This window comes from Carcharodon carcharias, chromosome 9, assembly GCF_017639515.1.
Source record: "Carcharodon carcharias isolate sCarCar2 chromosome 9, sCarCar2.pri, whole genome shotgun sequence".
Lineage (NCBI taxonomy): Eukaryota > Metazoa > Chordata > Chondrichthyes > Lamniformes > Lamnidae > Carcharodon > Carcharodon carcharias.
In genome coordinates, this window is record NC_054475.1 from 131,054,368 (window position 1) to 131,080,563 (window position 26,196).

General features: G+C 40.8%; 1 protein-coding gene across 1 annotated transcript; it reads right to left on the bottom strand.

Moving 5' to 3' along the window:
- Positions 1–2,373: 2,373 nt before the first annotated feature.
- On the bottom strand, positions 2,374–25,548 carry yipf6 (Yip1 domain family, member 6). Its single transcript, XM_041195555.1, has 7 exons — positions 25,464–25,548; positions 22,165–22,293; positions 19,215–19,293; positions 17,915–17,957; positions 16,762–16,887; positions 12,261–12,433; positions 2,374–6,960 (listed from the first exon to the last, which is right to left on the bottom strand). The coding sequence occupies exons 1-7, from the start codon at positions 25,527–25,529 to the stop codon at positions 6,842–6,844; spliced, it is 735 nt and encodes a 244-aa protein (XP_041051489.1). The 5' UTR covers positions 25,530–25,548; the 3' UTR covers positions 2,374–6,841.
- Between the last annotated feature and the right edge of the window lie 648 nt (positions 25,549–26,196).

A 26,196-nucleotide genomic window follows, 5' to 3' on the forward strand; every position in this document is an offset into this window, starting at 1 on the left:
TCTCTGGCTGGAGGCAGTCAGCAAAGCCAGTCAAAAAGGAAACAGGCCAACTCCTTCAGCTAACCTGCAGAGCCAAGTGTCTCCAAATCAACTGCTCAAGTGCCAAAGTCAACTCTACCAGGATCACCCAACTTAACGGCCGCAACATTTCACCATTTACTACTCACGGGCAAGCCAAAGACTGATTTGTGTATCATTTTTAACTTTTATTTTGGACTCAACTTCTCATTTCTGATGTGTATGCATTGCATTTTTATTATTTTTTCTCAGGGATTCAGTAATTAATAAAATTACTCTTTCTTTGACTCAAGAAAGCCTGGTTAAATTGGCTCCTTCTAAACATAAATACATTTAGACTGGGAAAAGGTATCCATAAGGGAAGGGATCCCTTTTATATTAAACCTTACTGTGACCAACCACGGGGGTTGAATAAAGGGGAGCCAGCTCATTCATCCTCACCCCGAAGCATTGGGGTCCCATTTGGGAAGTTAACAATTTGGGGTATCTCATCCAGGATCATAAGTTGGGGGAGCTCACCCAAGGACCAGTCGTAACAAATTAAGCGCTTGTCCGGGATCATAACAAATTGGGGGACCTCACCCAGGAACCAGTTGTAACACCAAAGTGTTTAAAGACACAGGAGGATAAAAGATGTTAAAGGCTTTGCCTCAATAAAACTGGAGAGGGAAATGAGTGGGAAAGGGAGACGGTGTCTAAATAGTTAGACTTGTTCCATTTCACTAGATAAATCCCAATGCTTTATCAACCCACAGATGAGGCTTATGCAACAATGTGAGTGGCCTTTCTGAACCAGGTTACCAAAAATAAATCACAGGAGAAAAATGTATAATTCTTCCAAAATAATAGTAATAATAATAACCCAAGTGAGGAAGCCGAAACAGAGGATGCCATGCAAATCATGAATACATGGTTTGATACATTAAAGCATGGGAGCATGTGACTACTTTTTTTTACTTAATTGTTTGACATCAACATGGACAAATGAAGAAGTCAAAGGTCAGTGCCATGGTGTCAGCCAGCTTGCCATCAGAGTAAATTCTTTAACACCCTCAATCTGGTTTGGATTAAGATAGGGAACACAAGTTATTTTTATTGCTCTGTAAATGACCCTCCCACCTTTGAGGCACCAATCCTGTTGAGAAGGTAAGTGTCGTGTTTCACACCCAAAGGTCACGTGGCTCACTAACAAGTTGTGTTAAGACCAGCCAGCTCTGTGTCTCCCCTCATCCATCTTGGTTCAGATCATGTACTAAGCAGAGCAGTAACAGAAACTCCATCATCTCCTCTTAATTTCAGTTGATCCCACATTGTTCCTCGTTCATTGTGTCAGCTAGAAAATGAGTTCAGGTTCACAGGTTGTTCTTCTTTATTCCAATCGCCTCCTCTGAAAAATATTGTCTAGCTTCTGCCCTGAATCACTAACTGTAATCAGAGTTCACACTTCAGATATCTGTAAACACAATCCTCAACCCCTTTGATCTGCGGCAGTGCCACTCCTAGAATCATAGAATGATACAGCACAGAAATTGGTCGCACTCCCCCACTGCTTCCCCTTACTCAAGTATTTATCCCATTATCTCTTGAAAGTTAATTTTGAATATTCTTCCACCACCCTTTCAGACTGTATCTTCCTGATCATAACTAGCTGTGTAATTCTTTTCCTCACATCACTGGTTCTTTCGTCAATCACCTTAAATCCGTGCCTTCTATCACTGCAAAGATTTTCCTTATTGACTCTAACCAAACCCGTCATGACTTTTCCTAACCCCTGTATCAAGTCTTCTCTGCTCTAAGAATAATGCCAGTTTCTCTGGTCACCCCACAGAACTGAAATCTTTTATCCCTGGTACAATTCTAGTAAATCTCCTCTGCACTCTTCCAAGGCATCGTCATCTTTCCTAAACCACTAAAACATGCTTTTCCATCCCATCCCCATCTTTTTTTTCACATTTCTTACCACTGATTTTTGTTAGGGCATAGGTCCAATGGGGTCTTTTAAACAACAAGCCATTCTTTTTGCAAGGACCTACTTAGCATGTGTCAAAAGGTTATTCACATATGGGTAGTCTCTCTCTGATCTTTCCTTCACCTGACATTCACATATCTACATTTCACATCAGGGGCACTAGGTAGGGAGCAGGAATTCTGATCGATTTTTTTTCTCTTCACATCCTAGGGTTCTGAGGTTAACTATGGCACACCAACTGATATCAGATTAACTAAGTAGAGACTGAAAATTAATCCTGGGACTTTCCCAGTCTGTATCACTCAATATCATATCAACCAGTGTTGTGGTGTTCAAACCGGGAGTTCCCAGGGGGACCGAAAACTGTTGTTAATGTGTAGCAAGAGTTACTTTATCATTTGCCTGTATTAATGCAGTTGGAAAGCTGTGTAGTTTCCATAACACAATTATACAAAACCACAAAGAAACTGACACGCTCTGAGACTCAACCAGTTAAGAGCATACATTTACAGCAAAAGCAAAACAAACAAGGGGGACAGAAAAATAATTCCATCCTGGAGTAGTAAATCTATAAACACACAATATGCAAGTATTTACAATAAAAATTTCACATTAAGGCTTTAGAAATTTGAAAATACTCCCTGCAGTTACCAGAGATACCAATCCCTTCTGGCGCATAGCTTATACTCTTATCGATTCAACCATACCCCTAGAAAATGCAGAAGAAAATTTATTTAATGTATACAGGAATTAAAACTGACCCCTCCCTTCACTCCATACTGTGCTACTCAGCTACTTTACTGACCATATCCTCAGTGTGGCATTTGCCAGTGTTGTCACCAACCACATTACTGCCAACATGCTGTAAGGACTGCATGGGGGATGGAAATTTACATTTAATCTGATAGTTTAAGGACTGTTTGTGTGATACTTGTAAACATCACTTTAAAATTATCCTCAGTCTCAATAACAGGCATTTATCCATCAGCACATCCACAAATGTTGTTTCAAACAGCTCCCTCTAGATGTATCTCAATGTTTTGAGTGATGAAATCTACCTGGCTCTTTGGAGTGCAGTGGCCACAGTACAAATATTTCACATACCCATTATATTTTATTGAACTCCAGGCAAAACCACTTCCTATCTATTGTTAAAGTGAGGGATTATCGCAGGTTAATGAGCTCAGATATGGGATGCACCCCACCTCAAACTCTGTCGTACAAGCCTGATTCTCCTTCCCCCTCCAAACTGGTTTTAACTAAGCATATACCTTGTATTTAAAGGCAGGAAATTTGCTACTTGTCAAGCTGTTTTATGACGAGGTCATGAAGAGATATAAGACAGTAGCCTGCAGTTTTTTCCTTTCCCCAATGTTTTCTGCTGATAGGAAGTCACCTGGACACTGCTTTGTGCTTCCCATTGTACTATGGCTATATGAATGAAAAATCATCAAACCTACAGAGGTGAAGGATGGGGTAATCCTCCGCAGCATCAAGTACATAATTCTTTCATTAACTATTTCACGTTAGTTAGGAGCCTCTTACATCAGTGGTTATATAGCTGCTGGAATGTCAAGCAGCAGACAGATTAAGTGACTGGGCAAAACCATGGGAGAATTACAATAGGGCTTAAAGGGTTACTTTATGAAGATAAGTTGCATAAATTTAGTGTGTATGGTTGAGGAGTAATCTAATGGAGGTGTTTATGAAAAAGAGATTTGACATAGTTGAAACAGTAAAAACCATTTCCTCTGGTGGGAGAATCCAGAACAAGCAGCATAACCTTAAATTTAGAGCCAGGCCATTTAGGAGAGAAATCAAGAAACACTTTTTCATACAAAGGGTACTGGAAATCCCAAACTCTCTCCCTAAAAGGTCCTGAAATCTTCAAAAGTGAGTTCAACAGATTTTTGTTAGGTAAGGGTGCTCAGCAATTTGAAATACTGTCGAACGAATGAAGTGGAGGTACAGATTGGCCTGATCAGTTCAATGGTGGAGTACGCTCAAGGGGCTGAATAGCCCATTCCAATTTCTAAGTTCCTATCTCCTTAGGGTACACTCAATTAATTTATCTTTGTGTCTGCAAACAGTTTTCAGAAAATATAGAGTTCCCCCTTCTTCTACATGGATGAACTATAAATAAAGGTCCAAGGCAGCAGCCAAGCACCAAAGAGAGGAGACCTTTTTCCAAGTGAAAAGACTAGTAACATCTCCACTCAAATCTGTGGTGCATCTACACTCAAAGAACACTTTGCCTGCTTCAGGATCAAAGAATGATTAACCAGAATAAATACTGAATCAGTTTATGCATTACACCCCAAACAAATACATTTCAAGGCTGCATCCTTGTGGAACAAATTTGGGCATGGTGGTGAAGGAAGGCATGGTTGCCTGATGAGCAGTACAATACTAAGAAGCAATTACAACACAGAAGGTGGTCATTTGGCATATCATGCCTGTGCTGCCTCTTCAAAAAAGAGCAGTCATGTTTAGTCCCACATCCCTATTTTTGTCTGTAACCCTATAAATTCTTCATCCTGAGCTGTCTATCCAAATCCCTTTTAAAATTTAGGAATCTGCTTCTATCATCTTTTCAGGTAAAGCATTCCAGATCCCAACAGCTCACTGAAAAAAATGTTTCGTCTCTCCTCTACATAATTTACCAATTATTTTAAATATACGACTCAGGTTATTAACCCTCTTACTGGACAGAATAGAATAGATACCTACTCTATCAAAACCTCCGTTAGTATAAGGTCACCTCTTAATGTTCTCTGTTTCTAGAACAGTCCTAACTTTTCTCACCTTTCCTCATAACTAGTCCCTCAACCTGAGTAAGCCTCCTCTGTATCCTAAGGCCTTTACATCTTTCCTGAAATGTGTTGGCCAGAATTGCCAACAGGACTCCAGCTGAGATGAGACTTAACCAGTGATTTATAAAGTTTTAGCATGATCGCTGCGCTTTTTTATTCTATTCATCAACTTATAAACTCATATACTTTTTAAACCACCTTATCATGCCACCTTAAAGGTTGTGTAATTAACACAAAGGTGCTTATGTACCCTTTTGAATTATATTATACTGACTTTCCATATTCCGTATCTGTCTCTTGTGGCTGCATGCATAGGTCCCACCTTTCTCTAGAGTGACTGCTATAAAGCCCGAAGTTTCAACAGCCCTGTTATTAGTGTATGTGGCTTCCCTATTCAAAATCACTCTGGTATCACTCAGTGACTAGAACTTGCTTCCTGGTGTTTATAATGAGCAGAAAAAACGAAGTTAACAAACGTGTACACAAAGATGTAGTGTATGCTTTGAAACACAGATGCCTAAACCCTAGGTCAATAAGCAATGGGATAGATATATGATGAGCATAAAATTTGCAAGTATATCAATACAGGAAGTGAAACATTCTCCATTTCAAGTGTTAGCATCTCCTAGATTTACTCTCCTCCAACAATGCAGAAGAGCCATGTATTAGTACGACATTTTACCCATTCCCAGAGCCTCTGTGATAGAGGCTGCCAACTTCAAACATAGGTCAGGTTTGTGCTTTAGCCTCATGGCCACAAAGAACTGAACCAGGTCTCCAGAAATTCATTTCATGGTGGAGGTTTACAGGAACCAGATAGAGAAGGCTTTCAGACCTAGGAAACATTCAGTCCTCCATGACTTCAAACTTGCCAACCAAATGGTACTATTGAGCCAGTAGAGCATGGGGGCTCTAGCTATATAATGCTGGGGCGTCTCAAGTTATCATTTGAAGGAAAGGCAATATGTTGTCATAAGTTTGGATCATACCCCTGACTGAAATACTAATCTAATGTATTCTCATTGAGCAAGACCCTTTACCAATTCTTGAAAGGCATGAGAAGTTTTATGTCAAAAATTATGCTTCTAAATACAACATACAAAGAAAGGACATTCAATTTCCAGATTTCCATTAGTATTGTTGGCACCTCCATTCCAATTATCAGCACCTAACCTGGCTCAGTGCTTAGAGTAAATGCAACCTTAACACTATGTCAATCCAGGCTCCCAACACTCCCAGACTGTAGCACCATGCAAACAAACACCTCATGCCCAATTTGCTTATCTCTGGAGGGTATCATGTCTTCAATAGAGTCCATTCATATCACCATTCAAGTGTATGGTCAAGCAGTGAAAAATCAGCAGGCTAACCAACCAGTCAAGCTTAATCTGTCTCACCTGACATTTACACAGCACAGTGGATCACAGAGGTCACGAACAATGATCAGAACCAGAGATCCTGACTGATTTTCCCCTCACCTTATCCATTGTTGTAAGGCCAATAGAAATGTCAGCTGCTGTCCTAGCTAACTCAGCACAGAGCAGGGTTGAAACTAGGAGCTTACTGATCTTTAAATTTAGTATTACATCGAGTAGCGCATAGGGGAGACTTTGAAACAAGCTGTTACGGAAAATTCAGTCCAACCTTTCTAAATATGTCCCTCAATTGACACAATAAGTCCAATGTTTATGAATCAAATGCAGGCAGATTTTGATCATAGCTGAAAAAATAATCTAATACACATACAAAAGAAATGAAATAAAATAATTTTGCTCTAAGTCTGTTACTATGTTACAAATGCAACTCACAGCTTCAATTAATATTCCCCCTCAAAGTCTGCAAGACCTCAATTATAAACCTATTTTGCAGTTATAAGAATCACTGTACATTCAATAATATACAAACTAAATATCAATGTTTCTTGATCTTCTCCGTTGCTGTTATAATGGTGTGCCTCTGAGTAAACAGTCTCCAAAAACGACATGAAAACGATTTTCAATCACTCATGTTTTATCGTCTTCATTTTCCGGCTAAATGCCCCTCATGCAGATGCGTTGGAGATGATCATCCAACTAATCACAAAGTAGAAGAGGAATATCGGGTAAACAGCAAGGGCCTTGCGATTGGGTGGCTGGCTGTCAGCCAGAAATGCTGTTGAGGCTGAGAGACAGAGAAAGAAGAATAAATGATAACATACATCTTAAGGGAACAAGATTTTTTCCAGTTGTGTGTGATCATTGACCCGCAAGTCCCTTTACAAGACATTCTGGCTGAGAAAGATAAGCATCTGATCCCGGGCCTCTATCAATCCAGCTCTAAAACTGGACACTGGTAGATGCCTAAGGCTGTCTCTATCTAGGAGGTGACAAGCAAGCTTCTGATTTTTCAGCTAATATTTATGTAGCCTAGTGATGCTTTTCTTCCTTCAAATCAATTTTTAGATTTTCATTCCTTATTTCATTTTTTTCTTCTAATTTTCTGTCTGATTTTCACCCATTACTGGTCCTCCAATGAGTGGTGAAACTCCTGCACCACGAGCACAGCAACCCTCCTATAGCTTACTAAGTAGACACTAATGTGTAAGACTATACATATAGTTTGTGAGAGAAGACTGAACTATGAAGGACACCACAGCAGATTCAGGTCTCATCATTACCATGTGTGCACATAAACCTTCCAGCAGTCACTGGATAGTGATCTGTAGGAGTCACTGGTGCTAATTTTTGCACCTCTACAGCCACCCCAGCTGAGTTAGAACATAATTTAGATCGATTCAGCTACTTTCCTGGTCTTAGGGTTCAATGCCACATGGGGTAGTGTCATTACTCACTATGGAAATCCTAAACTGTTTTAAATAAAAACTTTTTTTCTTCCTTTTCATCAAAATACTCTTCAGATGCAGCAATAATTGCTATGGTCCTGAATAATAGAGACATTTTTAGTGAAATAGGAACTTGTGGCTCAATGTAATTCCAAGATGACACATCTGGCAGTAGAAACTTGGTCAGCCTTCTGTGATGAACTTGGTAATTTACATCATCCAGGCAGGTCCACACAATCTGGTTTGGCTGTGACCAAGTAAGTAACAAAGGAATAAAGTGAGAGCATTCCTATCAAGCTGTACAAGTATAAGGGAATATGGTGTGATGGATGTGTAAAATGCTGAAGAATGAATAAATGCACATTAATCTCAGAACACCATTGTAATGTGATCGGAGCTGTTTTTGTACTCTAAGTTGTACAGCTTTAGCTGATTAAGTACAGAACTACTCCATTCCATTTGGGTTTTCCTCATCTTGGCTCACCAAATCTGTACTTAAAAGTTCTTTTTGTATTGTGCTGGGTAAACAGGATGTGTCCTGAGGGGTGGGAGGGTGCACAATGGACAAACTGAAATCTAACAAGTGAGTATAAATTCACAGCAGCTTGGATTGGAAACTGAAACATGGCCATGGTTTTCCAAGCATGTAGACACATGGCTGACCAAAAAAATGCAGCAGCTCTGTTTGCAGCCATGTGGTGGCGCCAAACACAATACAATATATCCAGCACAGTGTCATCAAGTGCATCAAATCAGGTACTACAAGAACATTAGGCACATCAAAATAAAACCGATCAAAGCCAATCACATATCTCTTTCATTGAATTGCTACAGCATATCATGCCCCAGTATATTTTGAACTTCAAACTAAATTTTATATTTTAAAACTGAACATAAAAGGCTGCAAAAGATGGCAGTGCATGGGCAAACTGACTTCTTTTGTAGATTGAAACCACTCCCCTGTCTCAAGGGGGAACAAAAGGAAACACGTCAATTCTGCCTGTGACAGAATTGGGGACTGCAATCTGGGTAAAATCCATTGCAAATTAGCTAAATCTGGCTTTAAAAAATATTGGAAGTAGAAGGGTAAAGGTAACATAGCTAAAATTGTTGAAACAAAATCAAAAGGGATCATAGCAGTAATCTTTGGGAATACTAACAATAAAAAGATGGCTACTTGCAATGTAAAAGCATTTTTTGCAAGAGGAATACTTAACTTGGCCAAAATTAGCATCCTTAAGCACAAAACAGCTACAAGCCATAACTAAGCAAGTAAAACTTAATAAGTCATAAAGTATGGAAGCCCAAAGTACTAAAGATGCCGGCTCAGCATCTTGGCTTCACTCAAGATTCAGAAAAGGTAAATGATATAGAACCTGAAACAGACCAGATTGCCTTAACCAAATTTCACCTAGAAGAGAGTGGAGGCTAGAGTTCGAAGGCCAGCCACAAGGACAGGAGCAACATTTCCAGCTGAACCAGAGGTCTGGCTAGAAAAAGAAAGAGTTACAGGCACAGAAGGATAGGGAACCAAGTCAAAGTGAGGTAGCTAGGAAGAATTTGACTCTACCTATTTAGGGCAGGGGAGGGAGACACGCACCGGTAATTTGAATACCGCTAGCCCAAAGAAAACCTCCAATTTCCTAAAGCATTCCCGATTTGTCCCCAAGTTTGAAGAGAATGTAGATGAGGAAACTTTCTTCACAGCCTTTGAGAAGCTGGCAGCTCAGTTAAAAATGGCCAGCAGAGGCTTGGGCACTCCTAACACAAGGTCAGCTAGTAGGAAACTCCTGTGAAATTTATACCATGCTCCCTACTGAAATTTCTGCCAGTTATGAACAGACAAAGGCTGCCTTTCTCAGTGCTTATGAACTCATACCAGAGGAATACCACCAATAATACCAGAACTCCCATAAAAAGTCTAAACGAGAGAATAAAACAGCTAGCATTTGACTGGTGGGTCCGAAACCTAAAGTAACCATACCTACAAAGGGTTTAGAGAAATAAGTACTGCAGCAGGAGTGCATAAACCATTTTACATACAGCCTTAAAACTCTCAGAGGAACAAAGAGTTTCCAAAATCAGAGATGCAGTTATCATGGCTGATGCCTATGAATTAACCCATAAATCTCAAACCAAAACAAATTTGGATATATTAAGGCCTACCAGCAAGAGGATGTTAAGGAGGAGGTAGATGCAAAAAAGATAGACTCAAGAGATAAGGAGAGTAGAGAATATAGGGCAAATCAATCCCCAACTTTGAAAAGAAAGAACCAGAAAGTAAAGCAAACCCACCCTGCCTGCTTCCAGTGCAGAAAACCTGGGTACAACGAAAACCGTTCTTTCGCCACAAAGACCAACAAGGAGGAGCTGCAGTCAGAACAGTGTCCAAAGACTAAAAGGTTGAGCCCAGACTCAAAAGGAGCAAGGGTAGGACAGAATACTTACCAAGGCTTCTTGCACAAAAGGACAATAACTCATTTTGTATCACAAGCTCCAAGAACAGAAATAATTTTTTTTAAGAGAAACAGGGTGTTTTCAAACATTCCTTGTAGCATAAGTTGCCAAGATGCCATCCAAAATCAGGACAAACATTGCAGTGCTAGTAAAAAGGGTTTACTGGCAAATGTTTAAAGGTTCCTGTAGTAAAAATTCACCTACAGAATAAGTGCGTCACAGGTGCAGTAGCAGTTGGGGTTGTTTCAAGCTTGCCTATACAAAGAGTGGACCATTGTTGGGAAATACTTGGTGGGATACCAGCTACTGTGCCCAGAGAGTCAAAAATCAGTCCACAGGGACTGGGGAAACAGAAAGGAACCAGAAAAATTCTGCTCAGCTGCAGGAAGCTGGGGAAGTCTCTAACATCCTACAGGGCATGATAGAGTCAATAAGGATCAGGGAAATAGAAGAAAAGCCAGAGGACTTTCCAGAGGCCAGGGAAGGGCCGACCAATGTAAAAAAAGGTCAGGGTAGATTCCATAAAAATTAGAGGCCAAAACCACACCAGTAGAGCTCAAAAGGGGCTCAGGCAAGGCCTGTAGAATTTAAAAAGTAGGGGCTAAACCAGAGATCTGGTTAGCAGACCCCTTCTTCCTAGATTCAATTAGGAACAGAGAAAGTTCCCAAACCAGCAAACAGACAATGAGAGAGACACCTTACCCACTCAAAGTACCAAGGGCAGTGTAGCAGAAGCTGGCCAACCACCTATGGGCAGCAATGTCCCAATAACATGGGAAAGTTTGGAGATAAACCCATTCCCAAGGTAACAGAAACAGGCAAGACAATACACTCAGAAAAACTGCATTTGTGAAAACCACAAGGGAAGCACAAGTGCGTCAACACAGAACTATCCACTAAACCATCACAGGGTCAAGTTCAAAACCAGGGATTTTAAGAAAAAGGAGAGGCAGCTGACAGAGAAACTGTATCAGTACCAGGTTCTTGCATTGGTGTCCGAAATGTGTGGAGTGAATGTGGACGTTACTTTGCTTCCATGTGAAACAAAAGAGAAAGAAATATCAAGATTCATTTTATTTTTCTTGCAGTAGAGGCATGTAATGCCCTGGTATATTCTGAACTTCAGAACTAATTATATTTTAAAACTGGACACAAAAGGTTGCAAACGATGGCTGTCCAAAGGTCACCAGACTTCTTTTGTGGGTTGATATCACTCTCATCTCAAGAGGGAACAAAAGGAAACAAATCCTGTCCTTGACAAGTACAAGACAGAGCAGGACGGAACTTTAAAATTAACATAGGCTCCATGGCAATGACATCAAGTAACAGCTGTATTTCTTTTAGTAGAAAAAAGTTTCCTTTTTTTTCACTCACTAACTCCAGATCATATACATCAAGCATCAGAAGCAACTAGGTTCACAGCCTGTTGCCAGGATACTGTTAATAAGATTCTTACCAGGCTGCCAGAAAGCACAAGATCCTGGGAAGCCCATCTAATTCCACCACCTCCATCTGCACTACACCCACCACCATGTCATGAGATGGCCCAGCCTATGCTGCAGTATCATTTTGGAGCCAGAAATAACTTCAATTTTAGCTTGCCTCAAGTTTCAATCTTATTTTATAGTCTTTAGAAGAAGCACTTGAATTGTAGTATATTTTACATCTCAAATTACACTTTTAGTCCAAATAACGTCAATACTTTTTATATTTTTAAATTATTTTTTCTGGAATAATTTGCTAATCCATCTGGGGAATTTCATAATTGTTATTCTCCTTCTCACACCTCACTAAGCTAGAGCATGAATGGCACTAAAAATTTATTTCAGCGGTTTTAATTTCCAACGTCTGTTCAAAATGTTGTGCACTACAGTGTTTAAGTTCTAGCCTCAATAGTATGAAAATTGGTCCTAATACAAAAATTTTAGTCCAGATTAGTTTTTTTTTCTCATTTTACTCACTACCTCTTTTCCAAGATAACATAACAGAGCTAGGGAACCTGCAAAAGTAGAGTTCGGTTAAAAAGGGAATCAAATTTGCTTCCAATACCCTGTGGTGCAGTTTGTGAAACCTCCAACCCATTGCACCACCCTCAAAGAGATACCACTGAGTATGCCTGCTAATTTACTGCACCGTTTTAATTACCGTTCAATTATTTAAAGAAAAGCAGTCTATTACTTACCAAATGTTGACCAGCCAAATGCAGCCAGCACAATAATGAAGCGAATTATAACCACTGCCAATGGGATTTCTGACGTGGGGTGTGGAGCTAGCCGGAGAAGTGAGCAGACGATCATAGCTACAGTGAGTGGCAATATGCAATACCCCAGCACACACAGGCTCTGAAAGAAGGAGCTGGGAAGCAAAGAGAAACACAAAGAAATAAATCAGTACAGTCACTTTCAATCTTTTCTGTGCCCACTTTGCATTTTTCCTCTATTTCCTCCTTCTCTACATACCAACCTGGAACCATCCTTAAGTCAGAAGAGTAGACCTTATCACAATCGATGTGGCTCAGTTTTTCATCCTGCCATTCAAGAGTTTGACACTATTTTTGGATTTATCTCAAGATAGTGAGATTCCCCAAAGAGTCAGCTGATTTAGCTCATTTTCCAATGCGGATTTGAGCCATTCACAACAGGAAGGCCCCAGGTTTAATTTCCCACTCTGTACAAGTTAGATGGTATCAGCCAGGACAACATAAATGATGTTACAATCAGTATACCAGAGTTAGGATACTGAGAAAGAAGGGGAAAAAATAGCCAAGGTTCCTGCTCCTAATTATTATCCAACAAATAAAATACAGTATTTAATGTAGAAAATACCCAAACACTTTGAAGGTGACAGGGATACAAGATTTTTTCTCTTAGCTATAAGGGATATTGCTTTGGTAGGTAAGTGAAGAGAACTGGCTGACAGCTTGTTTGAAAAGATAGTTCTTGCCAGTATTTTATAGCTGGAGAGATAAGTAAAGGGACAGAAGAGAGAGTTTAGGGAGAAAGATCCAGAGATTACAGCTTAGGTAGCTGAAGGCTCTGTCACCAATAATGGACAAAGGGAGAGCAGGATATACGGAAGATGCATGATGTAGTGTCTGCTTTCAGCCACATTGTGGCACTATACACAACATATCCCACTGGTTCCAAGAACACAAGGAGCAATAACAAGTGGCACAGATAGAAAAAATGAATTGCATTGATATGGATTACTTTTAAAGACAGTCACTTGTTATACAAGCAAAGACAGCAACTAAGATAGCAAGTCCCATAATAAACAAATGAAGTGACCAGATAATTTGTTTTCAGCCATTCTTGTTGACAGGGGAAGTGTTGCACAGAACACGGAAAAATCCCATTATCCTCACAGTACCACTGATCTTTTATGGCCGTCCAAGCCAACAACCAGAAACTTGGTTTAGCAGGTGACGATGATGCTGCGGTAATATCACTGGACTAGTAATCCAGCAGCCCAGGGTACTGCTCAGGGGACAAAAGTTCAAATTCCAGCATGGCTGCAATTAATAAAAATCTGGAATCATGCCATAAAATATCATAAAACCCATCTGGATCGCTAACATCCTTTAGAGAAGGAAATCTATCATCCTTACCTGGTCTGGTCTACATGTGACTCCAGGCCCACAGCAATGTGGTTGACAACTGCTCTCAAGGCCAATTAGGAATGGCCAGCAGCACCCACACCCAATGCGAAAAAAAAGTCTCATCTAAATTATGGCACCTCTAGAATTGATATGGATTACTGCATTATTGCACTTATGTAGCCTAGACTATGTGCTCAGATCTACAGGGGAAAGTTAAACCCAAAATCTGCTAACTCAGGCAAAAGTGTGACCACAGAGCCAGGCTTCACAGTAACTCCATGAACTGATGCACAAGTCAAAGGAGAATTTTGTGCACATACTTTATTAGCACAAACTTTAAGATGACACCACAGAACAGTTGTATTTCTTTTAATAGAGAAAAGGTCCATCTTCTCTGCTCCTTCCACTAGGAACCCCCAACCACCCTGCTCTGAATACCTAATTCAAGCACAGGGAGAAGAGTTACGAGCCTGCTGTCAGGGAATTTCCAATCCTGTGCTCAACTGGCTGCAAGGGTGCAGAAGAGCAGTGTGAACACTCTAGCAAATTAGCTGATTTCAAACAGGAGTAGCATCATTGGCATTAGCTTCAGCATCCCCAGGTTAGAGACAGGGAGAAAATAATATGCATTTAACACAGGAAACATCCCGAGGTGCTTTTTGGAGGGGGGAGGGGGAAAAAAATAGGTGGAGACACATGTAGAAAAAAAACTTGAGGAATGGCATAACAGATAGTTCAGCTGACACGGCTGAAGATTTCCACCAATGGTAAAGGGGATGGGAGTGAGCGTGGTGTTAAAAATCAAGGGAGCAAAGCTGTGGATTGGAATACGAGGCTTGAGGAATAACAGTGCAGGGATTTGAAGGCAAGGTTTAAAATTCAGTATGTTGGGCAATAGACTGAATGCAGATGAGCTTGTCAAGATAGGGCTTTTGGATAAACTGCAGTTTGTAGAGGGTAAAGGAGGGAAGATTAGCAAGGACAACATTGGAGAATGAGAATCTAGATGTAGCGGAACAGTGGATAAAGATTTTATTGGCAATAGGACTGTAGTGGATGGTAGTAAGTAAATAGAAATCTTTTCTTAAGGGCTAAGGCGCCTTTGTCAATTTATTTGTTTTTCAATTTTTTTTTAAAGGAACTGGTTTCCTGGGCCATATACCAACTGTAGCCAAGGCAAACTCATTTTGACCTGCACAAACAGTGGCAAACCGTATTATCCAGAAGCACGAGAACAGCAACTTTCAATGTTGTACTCTTCCTCTGGGTAAGCACATGCCTCTGCAAGGCACAATCCACAGCAACATAATTGCAAGAGAACTCAGTGGTGCTGCAGTGAAAACAATCATGGGCTTAACCCCATGTCATTGCTTGGTAGTATTCCAACCCATTGCAAAACCATGTCAGACAACCTTCGAACATCAGAAACAAAAACAGAAAATACTGGAAAATCTCAGCAGGTCTAACAGCATCTGCGGAGACTCTTATGTATGAGTAATACAGACTTGAAACAGATGCTGTTAGACCTGAGTTTTACCACCATTTTCTATTTTTGTTTCAGATTTCTAGCATCCGCAGTATTTTGCTTTTAACCTTTGAACATCATCCTGTTAAAATGGCAAGACATCAGAATAGAAGTGGAGTATTGCTGAAAAAAATACTTTTTTTGTCAAAGCTTTTCCTCTTGCACTCATCAGTACAATTCGCAAGAAAATGTCAATGTCTGAGGAAACAATAAGTTTGTATTGTTTGAGAAGAGCATGCTGATTAGTTTGCAAGTGGACTCTGTTTAATAGAGGCGTGCCATGGAGAATCCACCAGTTGATGGTGACTGACAGTTAACTCCTAAGCACTGTTTGAAATTTAATACAGGCAGCTTGACTCTGATTGGTCAAGGCATTGCCCTGAGGAATGAACCAGCGAATGGCTGTCACTTATTTTGTTTAGCTGAAACAGACGCAATGTATGTACATGTTATTTCTGTCTGCAAAGAACAGGGCCCGGTGTATTGTGTGGTGCTAGGTATGTAGGCTGTATGTTCCAAAGACTGGTGGATCATATAAAACAGCATGTCCCTTCCATTGTTTGCAACGGGCAAGGTACAGACTGTACCCTACCAGCCCGTGCTTGCAAACTTCAGAAACGTCCAACATTAGATGTGATTCTGCGATTGGACAACATTTGCTAAATAATCTTCAGTCTGCTAAGAATTACCCTGGCAACCAATTTAAGATTGTCAGTCAGGCTCACAGTGTGGCACATTTGTGCGAATTGAAAGCTACATATATTAATACATCAGACCCTGTTTTTTGCAGGCAGAAAGAGCATGTACATACATTGCACCTGTTTCAGCTAAAGAAAATTAAGTGACAGCCATTCACTGACTCATTCCTCAGGGTAATGTCTTGACCAATCAGAATCAAACTACGTGGTTCAACTTTCAAACAATACTTTGCAGTTAACTGTAGGTCACCATCAACTGGTGCATTCTCCATGGCCTCAACCAGAGTCCACTTGCCAATGAATCAGCGCACTCTTCTCATACAGTATAAATTTGTTGCTTCCCCTATTATTGGCATTTTCTTAGGAATTATCCTGATGAGTACAAAACAAAAAAAGCTCTTTTTTAAGTAATACTCAAGTTCTGAACAGAAGTCATTAAAGCAGCAGTTTTGAACAGTTTACTGTGTATAGCAAGAAATATTTGTCCAAATAGCTCCTGTTGCTTTATACTTTTCCCATTCTAGCATAAAATGCAATTTAACTTTATTGTGTTGGTTGCTGCTGTTGCCAGGTGGCTCAGTAGATAAACATATTGTGTGTTGCTGTGCTGTATAAAGCAACAAAAGCAAAGGTTCAATCCCTAATCTGCACTGAATTAGCTAAAGCTAACAGTAGGGATGGTACTGTTCCCCCGCTCAGTGCTTTTGAACTAGATAAGGGGGGAAAAAAACAATCTCTGAGGCTCACACAGAACAATTACTTCGGATGAGGCACTGGAGAGCTGCTGGTGCCTAAGGAACAGTACCTTAGTAAGATGCAGCACCTCAGGAGAGGATGAGAGAAACCAGGAAAGAAAACTCACATCGTGCCACCAAGCAGTTTGGAGTTCAATGTAATGATGACTGCGCCAAACCATACGATGACAAACACCTCAGCAAACTCTGGGCCTCCTTCATGCTTATTGTCAACAGAGCTCCCCTGTAACATCCTGCGTAAAAGAGAACAAGCTTCAAAACACCCTTCAAGTCACATCTATAGCAACAAAAGATTTTTTAAAACAAACCATGAACATACCTAAAAACCAATGAAAGCAGAAGGCTGTCATAAGCAGCCTACTGCCTCAAAGGCTCAGGGGCATTTCAAATAATCAATTGGTCTTTAATGGCTGCCAAGGTCTGATACTTGAGTTTGGACAGCTCAACATCATTGGAAATCAGAATAGAGATAAGAATCATTTCCCTGGAAAGACTGCACAGACCAGAGATATATAGCATGTGTGATAATACACCATGTGTGAGACAGAAGCATTTCCAGAAGGAATTTGATAAGATGCCACATCAAAGATTACTGCAGAAAATAAAAGCTCATGGTGTAGGAGGTAACATATTGGCATGGATAGAAGGTTGACTGGCTAACAGGAAACAGAGTGGGCATAAATGGGTCATTTTCCGGTTAGCAAGATGTAACCAGTGGTGTGCCACAGGGATCAGTACTGGGACTTCAACTTTTTACAATTTATATGAATGGCATGGAAGAAGGGAGCAAATGTATTGTTGCTAAATTTGCTGATGATGCAAAGATAGGTAGGAAAGTAAGTTGCGAAGGAGGCTACAAAGGGATATAGATATGTTCAGTGAGTCGGCAAAGGTTCTGGCAAATGGATTATGTGGGAGGAAGAATAAAAAAGCAGAGCTCTGAGATGCAGAGGGATCTGAATGTCCCAGTGCATGAGTTGCAAAGGGTTAATATGCAGGTAGAGCAAGTAATTAGGAAAACTAATAGAATGTTATCGTTTATTGTGAGGGAAATTGAATACAAAAGTAGGGAAGTTATGCTTCAGTTATACAGCCGATTTATGAGACCACATCTGGGGTACAGCATACAGTATTGATCTACTTATTTAAGGAAAGATGTAAATGTGTTGTAAATGTGTTTTGTAAGTGGTTTGCATACACCATTGAATTAGAAGAAAACCTCTGCCCACTCAGTAGCAAATTGAACAGGTTATTACTTACATTGCTAATAAAACACAGAGTATTAGCGGGCCCCATAGATCCCCTGTAATAAACAAACAAAAGGATTATTCGCATAATCTTGTACCAACTGGACACAGTTTCTACAATAAATCAAAAATTTACCTGATAATACCCGAGCTGATTTCTGCGGATTTGAGGACATTGCCAGGTTTGCTACTGGATTTTGCAAATGGCGTAGGTTCCATATTCCATGCCCAGACTGTGCTGAGTAAGCTCAACAGCAGAGTTTGAGACCCCAGCCACCACCTTAGTATTTTCAAACAACACTTGATCATATCCAGAAAAACTTAATTAAGTTTACACACATTGAAAAACAGAATACTGCAAATGCTGAAATAAAAACAGAAAATGCTGGAGATCAGGCAGCATCTGCGGAGAGAAAAACATAGTTATGTTTCAGGTTGATGACCTTTCATCGGTGTTCTGATGAAAGGTTACTACCCCAAAGGTTAACTCTGTTACTCTGTCCATAGGTGCTGCCTGACCTGCTGAGTATTTTCTGTGTTTATTTGAAGTTTTGACACAGCTTTGCATACATCAATATCAATGTACACCACTATCAAAGAATTGCATAGTTTACACAGCAAACAACAACCCTTACTGAGGTTTATGCTCCACACGTTTACATGACTACTGCAGCCAGGCCTCTTTAATGGCAGTCTCTGAAGCAGCATTTCTAATGTGCAGGAACAACCCATATGGCTTTACTTTCACTATTTTCCCCAAACTCTCTCCCCTCTCCCTCTTGCACCACCACCCCTTCATCCAACAGAAAGTTTCCCATTGTCACAAAGCATTCTTCTCCTCCAAAATATCACAACCAGATGCTCATTCCAAGAGATATTGTAGAGATGAATAAATATATTTTATCTCCATCATCAACAAGCTGTACCACACAGACACCTTCATGACATTTTTCAACAAGTTTAAGTCCTCCCAAAAACAATAATTGTGTCGACACTGGCCATTTTCTAGTAACTTGCCCAATACTGTCCTTAACTGAAATCCATATAGAAATTTTCCAGCATGGGTCACTGAAAAATAATTAAAGGAAACCATATAGATTCTGTCCCCATTTCCCCTCCCCACTGACCCATGGTCACAAAGATTAAATCCTACCATTATCTTGCAGAGATCATCTTAATCAGCTCAAATTAGGAATCAAACTTTATCTGGGACTGTACGTTATATTTATCCTCAGAGGTACGAGGAGAGGTCCCTTCCCTGTAATGTATTTTCTATCCGACATGTTGTTGAAATTATATTCAATTTTACTCACAGTCTCTAAGGAGGCTGCTGCTCTTTTTAGGGTACATAACATGAACAAATTTCTTCCCAACAGCCTTCAGATCCCGCATCTGATAAACACAAAGCAAATGAAAAATATGACACTTAGTTATCAAGGGATATTTGGAATCACACCAATACACTTAGCGGATATAGTTAGCACTGGGAAAGAAATACTTTAAATATAAATGCATCAAACAAAGTCTGGGAATTTACCAGGTATCAATTGCATAGAATGAATGGGAAAGTTGGGCACAAACCTGGCTGCGATGATTAGTGACCTGCAATGCACTTCCAGCATTGCAGGTGATAAATATGAAGAATTAGATTTATAACAAGACTGTTCAATGCTTTGTACAATAAATTGTCTTAGACTTAAAGATCTGCATTTATATAGTGCTTTTCAGCACCACATCATACATCATTGTGTTTTACAGCCAATCAAGTACTTTTGAAATGAGTCACTATTGTAATGTATGGAAAACAGTGCCAAATAACTAGCAATCTTACATCAGTAAGATGTTTGAGACAGTACTTCCCACATACCCAGATGGTTATAAGAAAGGCAGGTACCATCCACAAAATGGAAGCCATACAATTTTAGTCCTATCAATTAAGTGGCTCCAGCCTGACTCTATCAACCTCTCAAGCTGTTCACTCACACCAGATCTGGTGGCATACAACCTTACTTCTGTTCACAGTTAATGAAATAACAACAATGCTATTAACTATATATTTTATTAATTCAATAAAAATTACACCAGTTTGAGACCAATAATTATTCTTGCTATTACATCAGAACACTTCAGTTGGGTATCAGCCTGTAAAGCATTCCCATGTTTCCGTTAGACTCCAGATAAACCACCTAACTACTTCTGTGCTGGAAAAAGAGCTCCATCCTGCTTCACATCAAAAATGTCTATTTTGTTTCGCTGTGACAGATGTCAATAGGTTTGTGAACTGACACACATCCATTAAATCCAATGCTAATCCATTAATGAGGAGATTTATGGGGAGGCGATGGCAGTTTCAGTTTCTGGTCAATGGTAAAACCACCCCCCCCCCCCCCCCCCCCCCCCCCCCCTGTTCCTGTGTACAGCACAGGAACAGGCCCTTCAGCCCTCCAAGCCTGCACCGATCATATTGCCCGTCAACTAAAACATTTTGCACTTCCAGGATCCGTATCCCTCTATTCCCATCCTACTCATGTATTTGTCATGCTGCCTCTTAAACACCACTATTGTACCTGCTTCCACCACCTCCTCTCGCAGCAAATTCCAGACACTCACAACCCCCTGCATAAAAACTTGCCCTGCACACCTCCTCTATAGTTTTCTCCTCTCACCTTAAATCTATGTCCCCTAGTAATTGACTCTTCCACCCTGGGAAAAAGCTTCTGACTATCTACTCTGTCCATGTCACTCATAATTTTGTAAACTTCTATCAAGTCGCCCCTCAATCTCTGTCGCTCTAGTGAGAACAATCCGAGTTTCTCCAACCTCTCCTCATAGCTAATAACCTCCAGACCAGGCAGCATCCTGGTAAACCTCCTCTGCGCCCTCTTCAAAGCCTCCATATTCTTCTGGTAATGTGGCGACCAGAATTGCACGCAATATTCCAAGTGTGGCCTAATCAAGGTTCTATACAGCTGCAGCATGACTTCCCACCTTTTATACTCAATACCGTTGCCAATGAAGGCAAGCATGCCATATGCCTTTCTAACTACCTTATCCACCTGCGTTGCCACTTTCAGTAACCTGTGGATCTGTACACCCAGATCCCTCTGCCCGTCAATGCAATTAAGGGTCCTGCCATTTACTGTATAATTCCTGCCTGTATTAGACCTTCCAAAATGCATTACCTCGCATTTGTCCAGATTAAACTCCATCTGCCATTTCTCCGCCCAAGTCTCCAACCGATCTATATCCCGCTGTATCCTTTGACAATCCTATTCACTAACTGCAACTCCTCCAACCTTAGTGTCGTCTTCAAACTTACTAATTAGCCCAGTTACATTTTCCTTCAAATCATTTATGTATACTACAAACAGCAAAGATCCCAGCACTGATCCCTGCAGAACTCCACTAGTCACAGCTCTCCATTCAGAAAAGCACCCTTCCACTGCTACCCTCTGTCTTCCTATGAACAAGCCAATTCTGTATCCATCTGGCCAGCTCACCTCTGATCCCGTACGACTTTACCTTCTGTACCAGTCTGCCATGAGGGACCTTGTCAAGGGCCTTACTTAAATCCATGTATATAACATCCACTGCCCTTCCATCGTCGATCATCTTTGTCACTTCCTCGAAAAATTCGATCAAGTTAGTGAGACACAACCTCCCCTTCACTAAACCATGCTGCATCTCACTAATACGTCCATTTGCTTTCAAATGGTAGTAAATCCTGTCACGAAGAATCTTCTTCAATAATTTCCCTACCACTGACGTAAGGCTCACCGGCCTGTAATTTCCTGGATTATCCCTGCTACCCTTCTTAAACAATGGAGCAACATTGGCCATTCTCCAGTTCTCTGGGACCTCACCCGTAGCCAGTGAGGATGCAAAGATTTCTGTCAAGGCCAGTGAGGATGCAAAGATTTCTGTCAAGGAATTGGTCTATGCTGAATTAGCTGATCTCTAAAGGATAGCAATTGCAACTCTACAACTGGCCTTAGCATCACTGGGACAGAATGGAGAAAAAAAACAAAACCAAATAGGCTGTGTGTGTCTTATTGCTTCTCAATAGCCATGCTAGAAAAGTGGGTGTTTGGATGCCGGGTGAGTTTTTTATGTTTTCCACCATTACAGCCAATTCACTGCTGATGCATAAGGTACAAGAGGGCACTTAGCGAAACAGTATCCTAGCAGAAGTTGCTATCCTCAGAAAAGCATAGATTGTGGGGGCCGGCAGTGGGGGAGTGAGTGATGTTCAACAATACTTACAATTGTCTCCTTAACAGGTTCATCCAGTGTGGAGTAGTCATCCTCTTGTGACTGGGAACTGACTGGAACTGTGATTTGTCCCTCCACGGGGACATCGTTAGATATCGATACATCAGCCAAGTCTGAAAACTACAGTGCCAAGAAATATTAGATCATCTGTATATCATTTATTTACACCCAAATTTTTCAGCCTTTCCTACTCTGCCCCCACACCAAATCCCTAGTTCAAACAATGTCACCCTCGGAGCTATTGGGTTACGTGCTTTCAGTTCTGCAATGATACCTCTCTAAACAATTATTCCAAGAAATACACAACCCAATTTTCACTCCCCTTGATCTGGTCTTACCACATAGCACAGGTTGAGGCTTCAGCATTCAATATTCTACATCACTTTTGTATTTTTCACTATTTTTTGACTAGCTAGTTAGATTTAAAAAATTAATCTGATCTTAATTCAACTGTATAACAATGAGAGCTTTATTTCCCTTTGGATAAATGACACTTGTTTCAGAAGTTGAAAGAGCACAGCACAAAAGGTTTGAAAAGCAATGTGCTAGAGGCAAGTATACAATAACATCGAATGTGGCAGGTGGCTTTGCATCTGCAGTTCCAATTCCTCAACTGAGGAAGGTGCTGATTAGAGGACAGCTGGAAAATACCCCATGATTGAGAGTTAAATTTATCTATATCCAAGATCTGACATAAGTGTTTCCTCAAAAAAGGCATCAAAGGAGCTCTAGGTCAATTAAGTGATCTTTCCTTCATTATCACTCCCAAAGGAGGTGGTGGCATAGTGGTATTGTCACTGGATTAGTAATCCAGACACCCAGGGTGCTCTGGGGACCCAGGTTCCATTGTTGATTGTCATAAAAGAAAAAACCCATCTGGCTCATTAATGTCCTTTTGGGAAGGAAATCTGCCACTCTTACCTGGTCTGGCCTACATGTGACTCCAGAGCCACAGTAACATGGTTGAATTTAACTACCCTCTGAAATGGCCTAGCAAGCCATTCAGTTGTATCACAATCGCTAGAAAGTCTATAAGGAATGAACCACATGGACTGTAGTGGTTCAAGAAGGCAGCTCAACACCACCTTCTCAAAGGCAATTAGGGATGGGCAATAAATGCTGGCCTAGCCACATTCCATGAATGAATATTTTTAAAAAGTACAAACAGATTTCCATCCTATTACTTTCACCCTCAACCCAATAATGCTACAGTTACAGATATGTAAATACATCAGGATTGGGAAGAATCCATGTCATTACGAAAATGATAAATACAGCAGCATGAACAAACACCTTTTATCTGGTTGCATCAAGTAGGTGAACGTCACAGCCAAACTGGATTCTTATGTCATAATTTAATACTTGTATGCAAGAACTTTCCAGCAGGGATCACTGGAGAGCAATCAAGAAAGAGTCTTTGCTGCTTTTACCTTCCTGACCCAGGTCAGAGGGCAATTGTTATATCTGAACCACTGCTTCAGCTGATCTCAGCTAACAAACCTAGAACTTGCTGATGCGAACAGTTCAGGCAAACCTCATCTCTTAAGTTATCAGGACAACAGTGGAGTCTCTTAATTAAAATCTATTTTCTACATTATTTGTGTATTATAACAGCATCCTTGATCATAGGAATACAAATGTAAGTTCAGTTCCTCATAATTCCCTGGCATATTATAGTGGGTATGTCCAGTGAACAGCTGTCACATATTGGTTTTCAACAGGATATAGGGGGAGGAAGGGCAGGTAAAAGGAAGGGATTAGCATATATCAACTCATTTCTGAAGTGCAATTAAAATGGGCTGCGTCCATGAAATAAGATATTCTGCCAAAATACAGTTAGTTTAAAAAAATCTTGCCAAGATGAAAAATGCAAACACTGGCTTGGCACTTAAAGCTAGAAGAGTACTGGGAGAGACTAAATGCCTATTCATGTTTCTCAATGAGTTAAATCAAAGAACATCTGAGGCAAACAGATCAGGTTGTGTTCTGTCTGTAGTGTTCATCTCAGCTTAGGTTGCTGTAAAGCACTGCAACTGGCTGCAGTACACCTGGACTTTTGAAATAGGAACAGGATGAGGCCAATCAGCCCCTTGATCCTGATCTCCTATTCAACTGGATCATTGCTGATCTGTATCTTAATCCCATTCACCCGCCACGGTTCCATAACCCTTAATACCCTTTACTAACAAAAAATTATTTCAGTTTTGAAATTTTCAAATAAGTTAGCCTTAGCAGCTTTTTGAGAGGACCAGTTTACCAATATATGTTGCTGGAAGTACTTACTGACAATTCCTTAGCACTAACGTTAAGATTATGGCCCTTGTCTGGGCTCTACCAGCAGAGAAAATAGTTTGTCTACCCCATCAAATCCTTTAATCATCAAATTACAATTAGACTATATCTTAATCTTCTATATTAAAGGGAATACAAAACTAAGCAATACAAACAGAAAATACTGGGAAAAAATGTGACCTGCAACCTCTACCGTCTAGAAGGACAAGGGCAGAGGATGCATGGGAACACCACCAACTTCAAGCTCCCCTCCAAGCCATACACCATCCTGACTTGGAACTTTATTGCTATTCTTTCACTGATGCTGGGACAAAATCCTGGAACTTCCCCTCCCTAACAGCACTGTGGATGCTCCTCCAACACATGGACCGCAGCGGTTCAAGGAGGCAGCACACTATCACCTTATTGAGGACAACTGGGGATGGACAATAAATGCCCACATCCTATGAACAAATAAGTAAATACCCAGATCAGGCAGTACCTGTGGCGAGAGAAAGAGTTAATGTTTCTGGTTGGTTAACTTTCATCAGTCCTGATCCATGCAACCCTTCCTCATAATTTAACCCTTTTAGCCCTGGTATCATTCTGTAGCAGCATCTGTGGTTTTAGTCCCATTCTCACCCAGGGGTAACAAAACACACTTTTCACAATCGAACACCCCTGAAATCCAACAGTAGGACAGATTCTGCAGCAATTGATTGTGTGGAGTTAAAGGAAGTCAATCAGGGTCCCTGCTCATTATTCAATGGCTCCAGCTGGAAAATGTGGATTGGAGAGTTCAGGTCCAGCTCTGCTGTTGCTGACCGACAAGGCTTCCACATGAGGCTGGGATCAGGAGGGCAGCCGATACCAGTGAACCGGTAACCCAGCAACAGGCAGTACCTTCCAGCTGTGGAGGGCCCAGAGCTTCACCGCCGCTTCCTCCACTCTATCAGTCCCCAGACCCGCTTGAATCCTGCGTCTCTTCCTCTAAAGGTTTATGTCCATCACTCACTCACCAGCGGCTGTTTAGATTCGCTCTCCACCTCCGCCATCTTCAAACCCGCTGACGTGGAGACAAACATCGAACGTCATCCCTGCGACAATACCAATTAATTCTGGCGCACAGAAACACGTCTGTGAAAGGGGCGGGGTAGCAGTGTCACAACCAACCATTAACTGGGAGCCCGAATCCCCATTATTTTGTTTAACCTTTACAACGTGCGGGGTGGTTTGATGGCTGCAGGGTCCGAATCCTTGACCCCCTTCCAAACATTCCCTTCCCCAACATGCTCCTCCTCCCAAACATTGCTCTCCCTCTGCTCTTCACCTCACCCTTCCTAAGATTTATATCCCTGCGCCCTCCACCACTTCCTTCCTAAATATTGCCGTTCTCCAACCCTCAACCCCTTCCCTAAATGTTGCTCTTCTCACACCACTTCAATCTCTCCATTTTTGGCACTTTTTCTCCACCATCCCCCCTCCCTGAACAACCTCTTCACTACTTCCCTCCCATTTTCTTCATGGATCCCCTCCCTTCCTAGTAGTATTTCTCAACTACATTTCAAAATAATTTAACAATCAGAATGGTCAGGAATATATGGACAATTATCTCCGCAGAAAATTAGAGAAAGTCTCCATAATTTTTGTCACAATCTTCCACTTTGAGTTATAAAAATAATGAATGAACCTGTAGCTTAAATTTTGATATGTCTACACTCATTACACTTTTAGTGTAGCTAAAACAGATTT

Coding starts and splice junctions, on each gene's coding strand:
- yipf6 (XM_041195555.1), bottom strand. CDS start 25,529: ATGTTTGTCTCCACGTCAGCGGGTTTGAAGATGGCGGAGGTGGAGAGC. Junction 22,294..25,463: donor GCGAATCTAAACAGCCGCTG/GTGAGTGAGTGA, acceptor TTGGCACTGTAG/TTTTCAGACTTGGCTGATGT. Junction 12,434..16,761: donor AAACTGCTTGGTGGCACGAT/GTGAGTTTTCTT, acceptor TTTGCTTCCCAG/CTCCTTCTTTCAGAGCCTGT.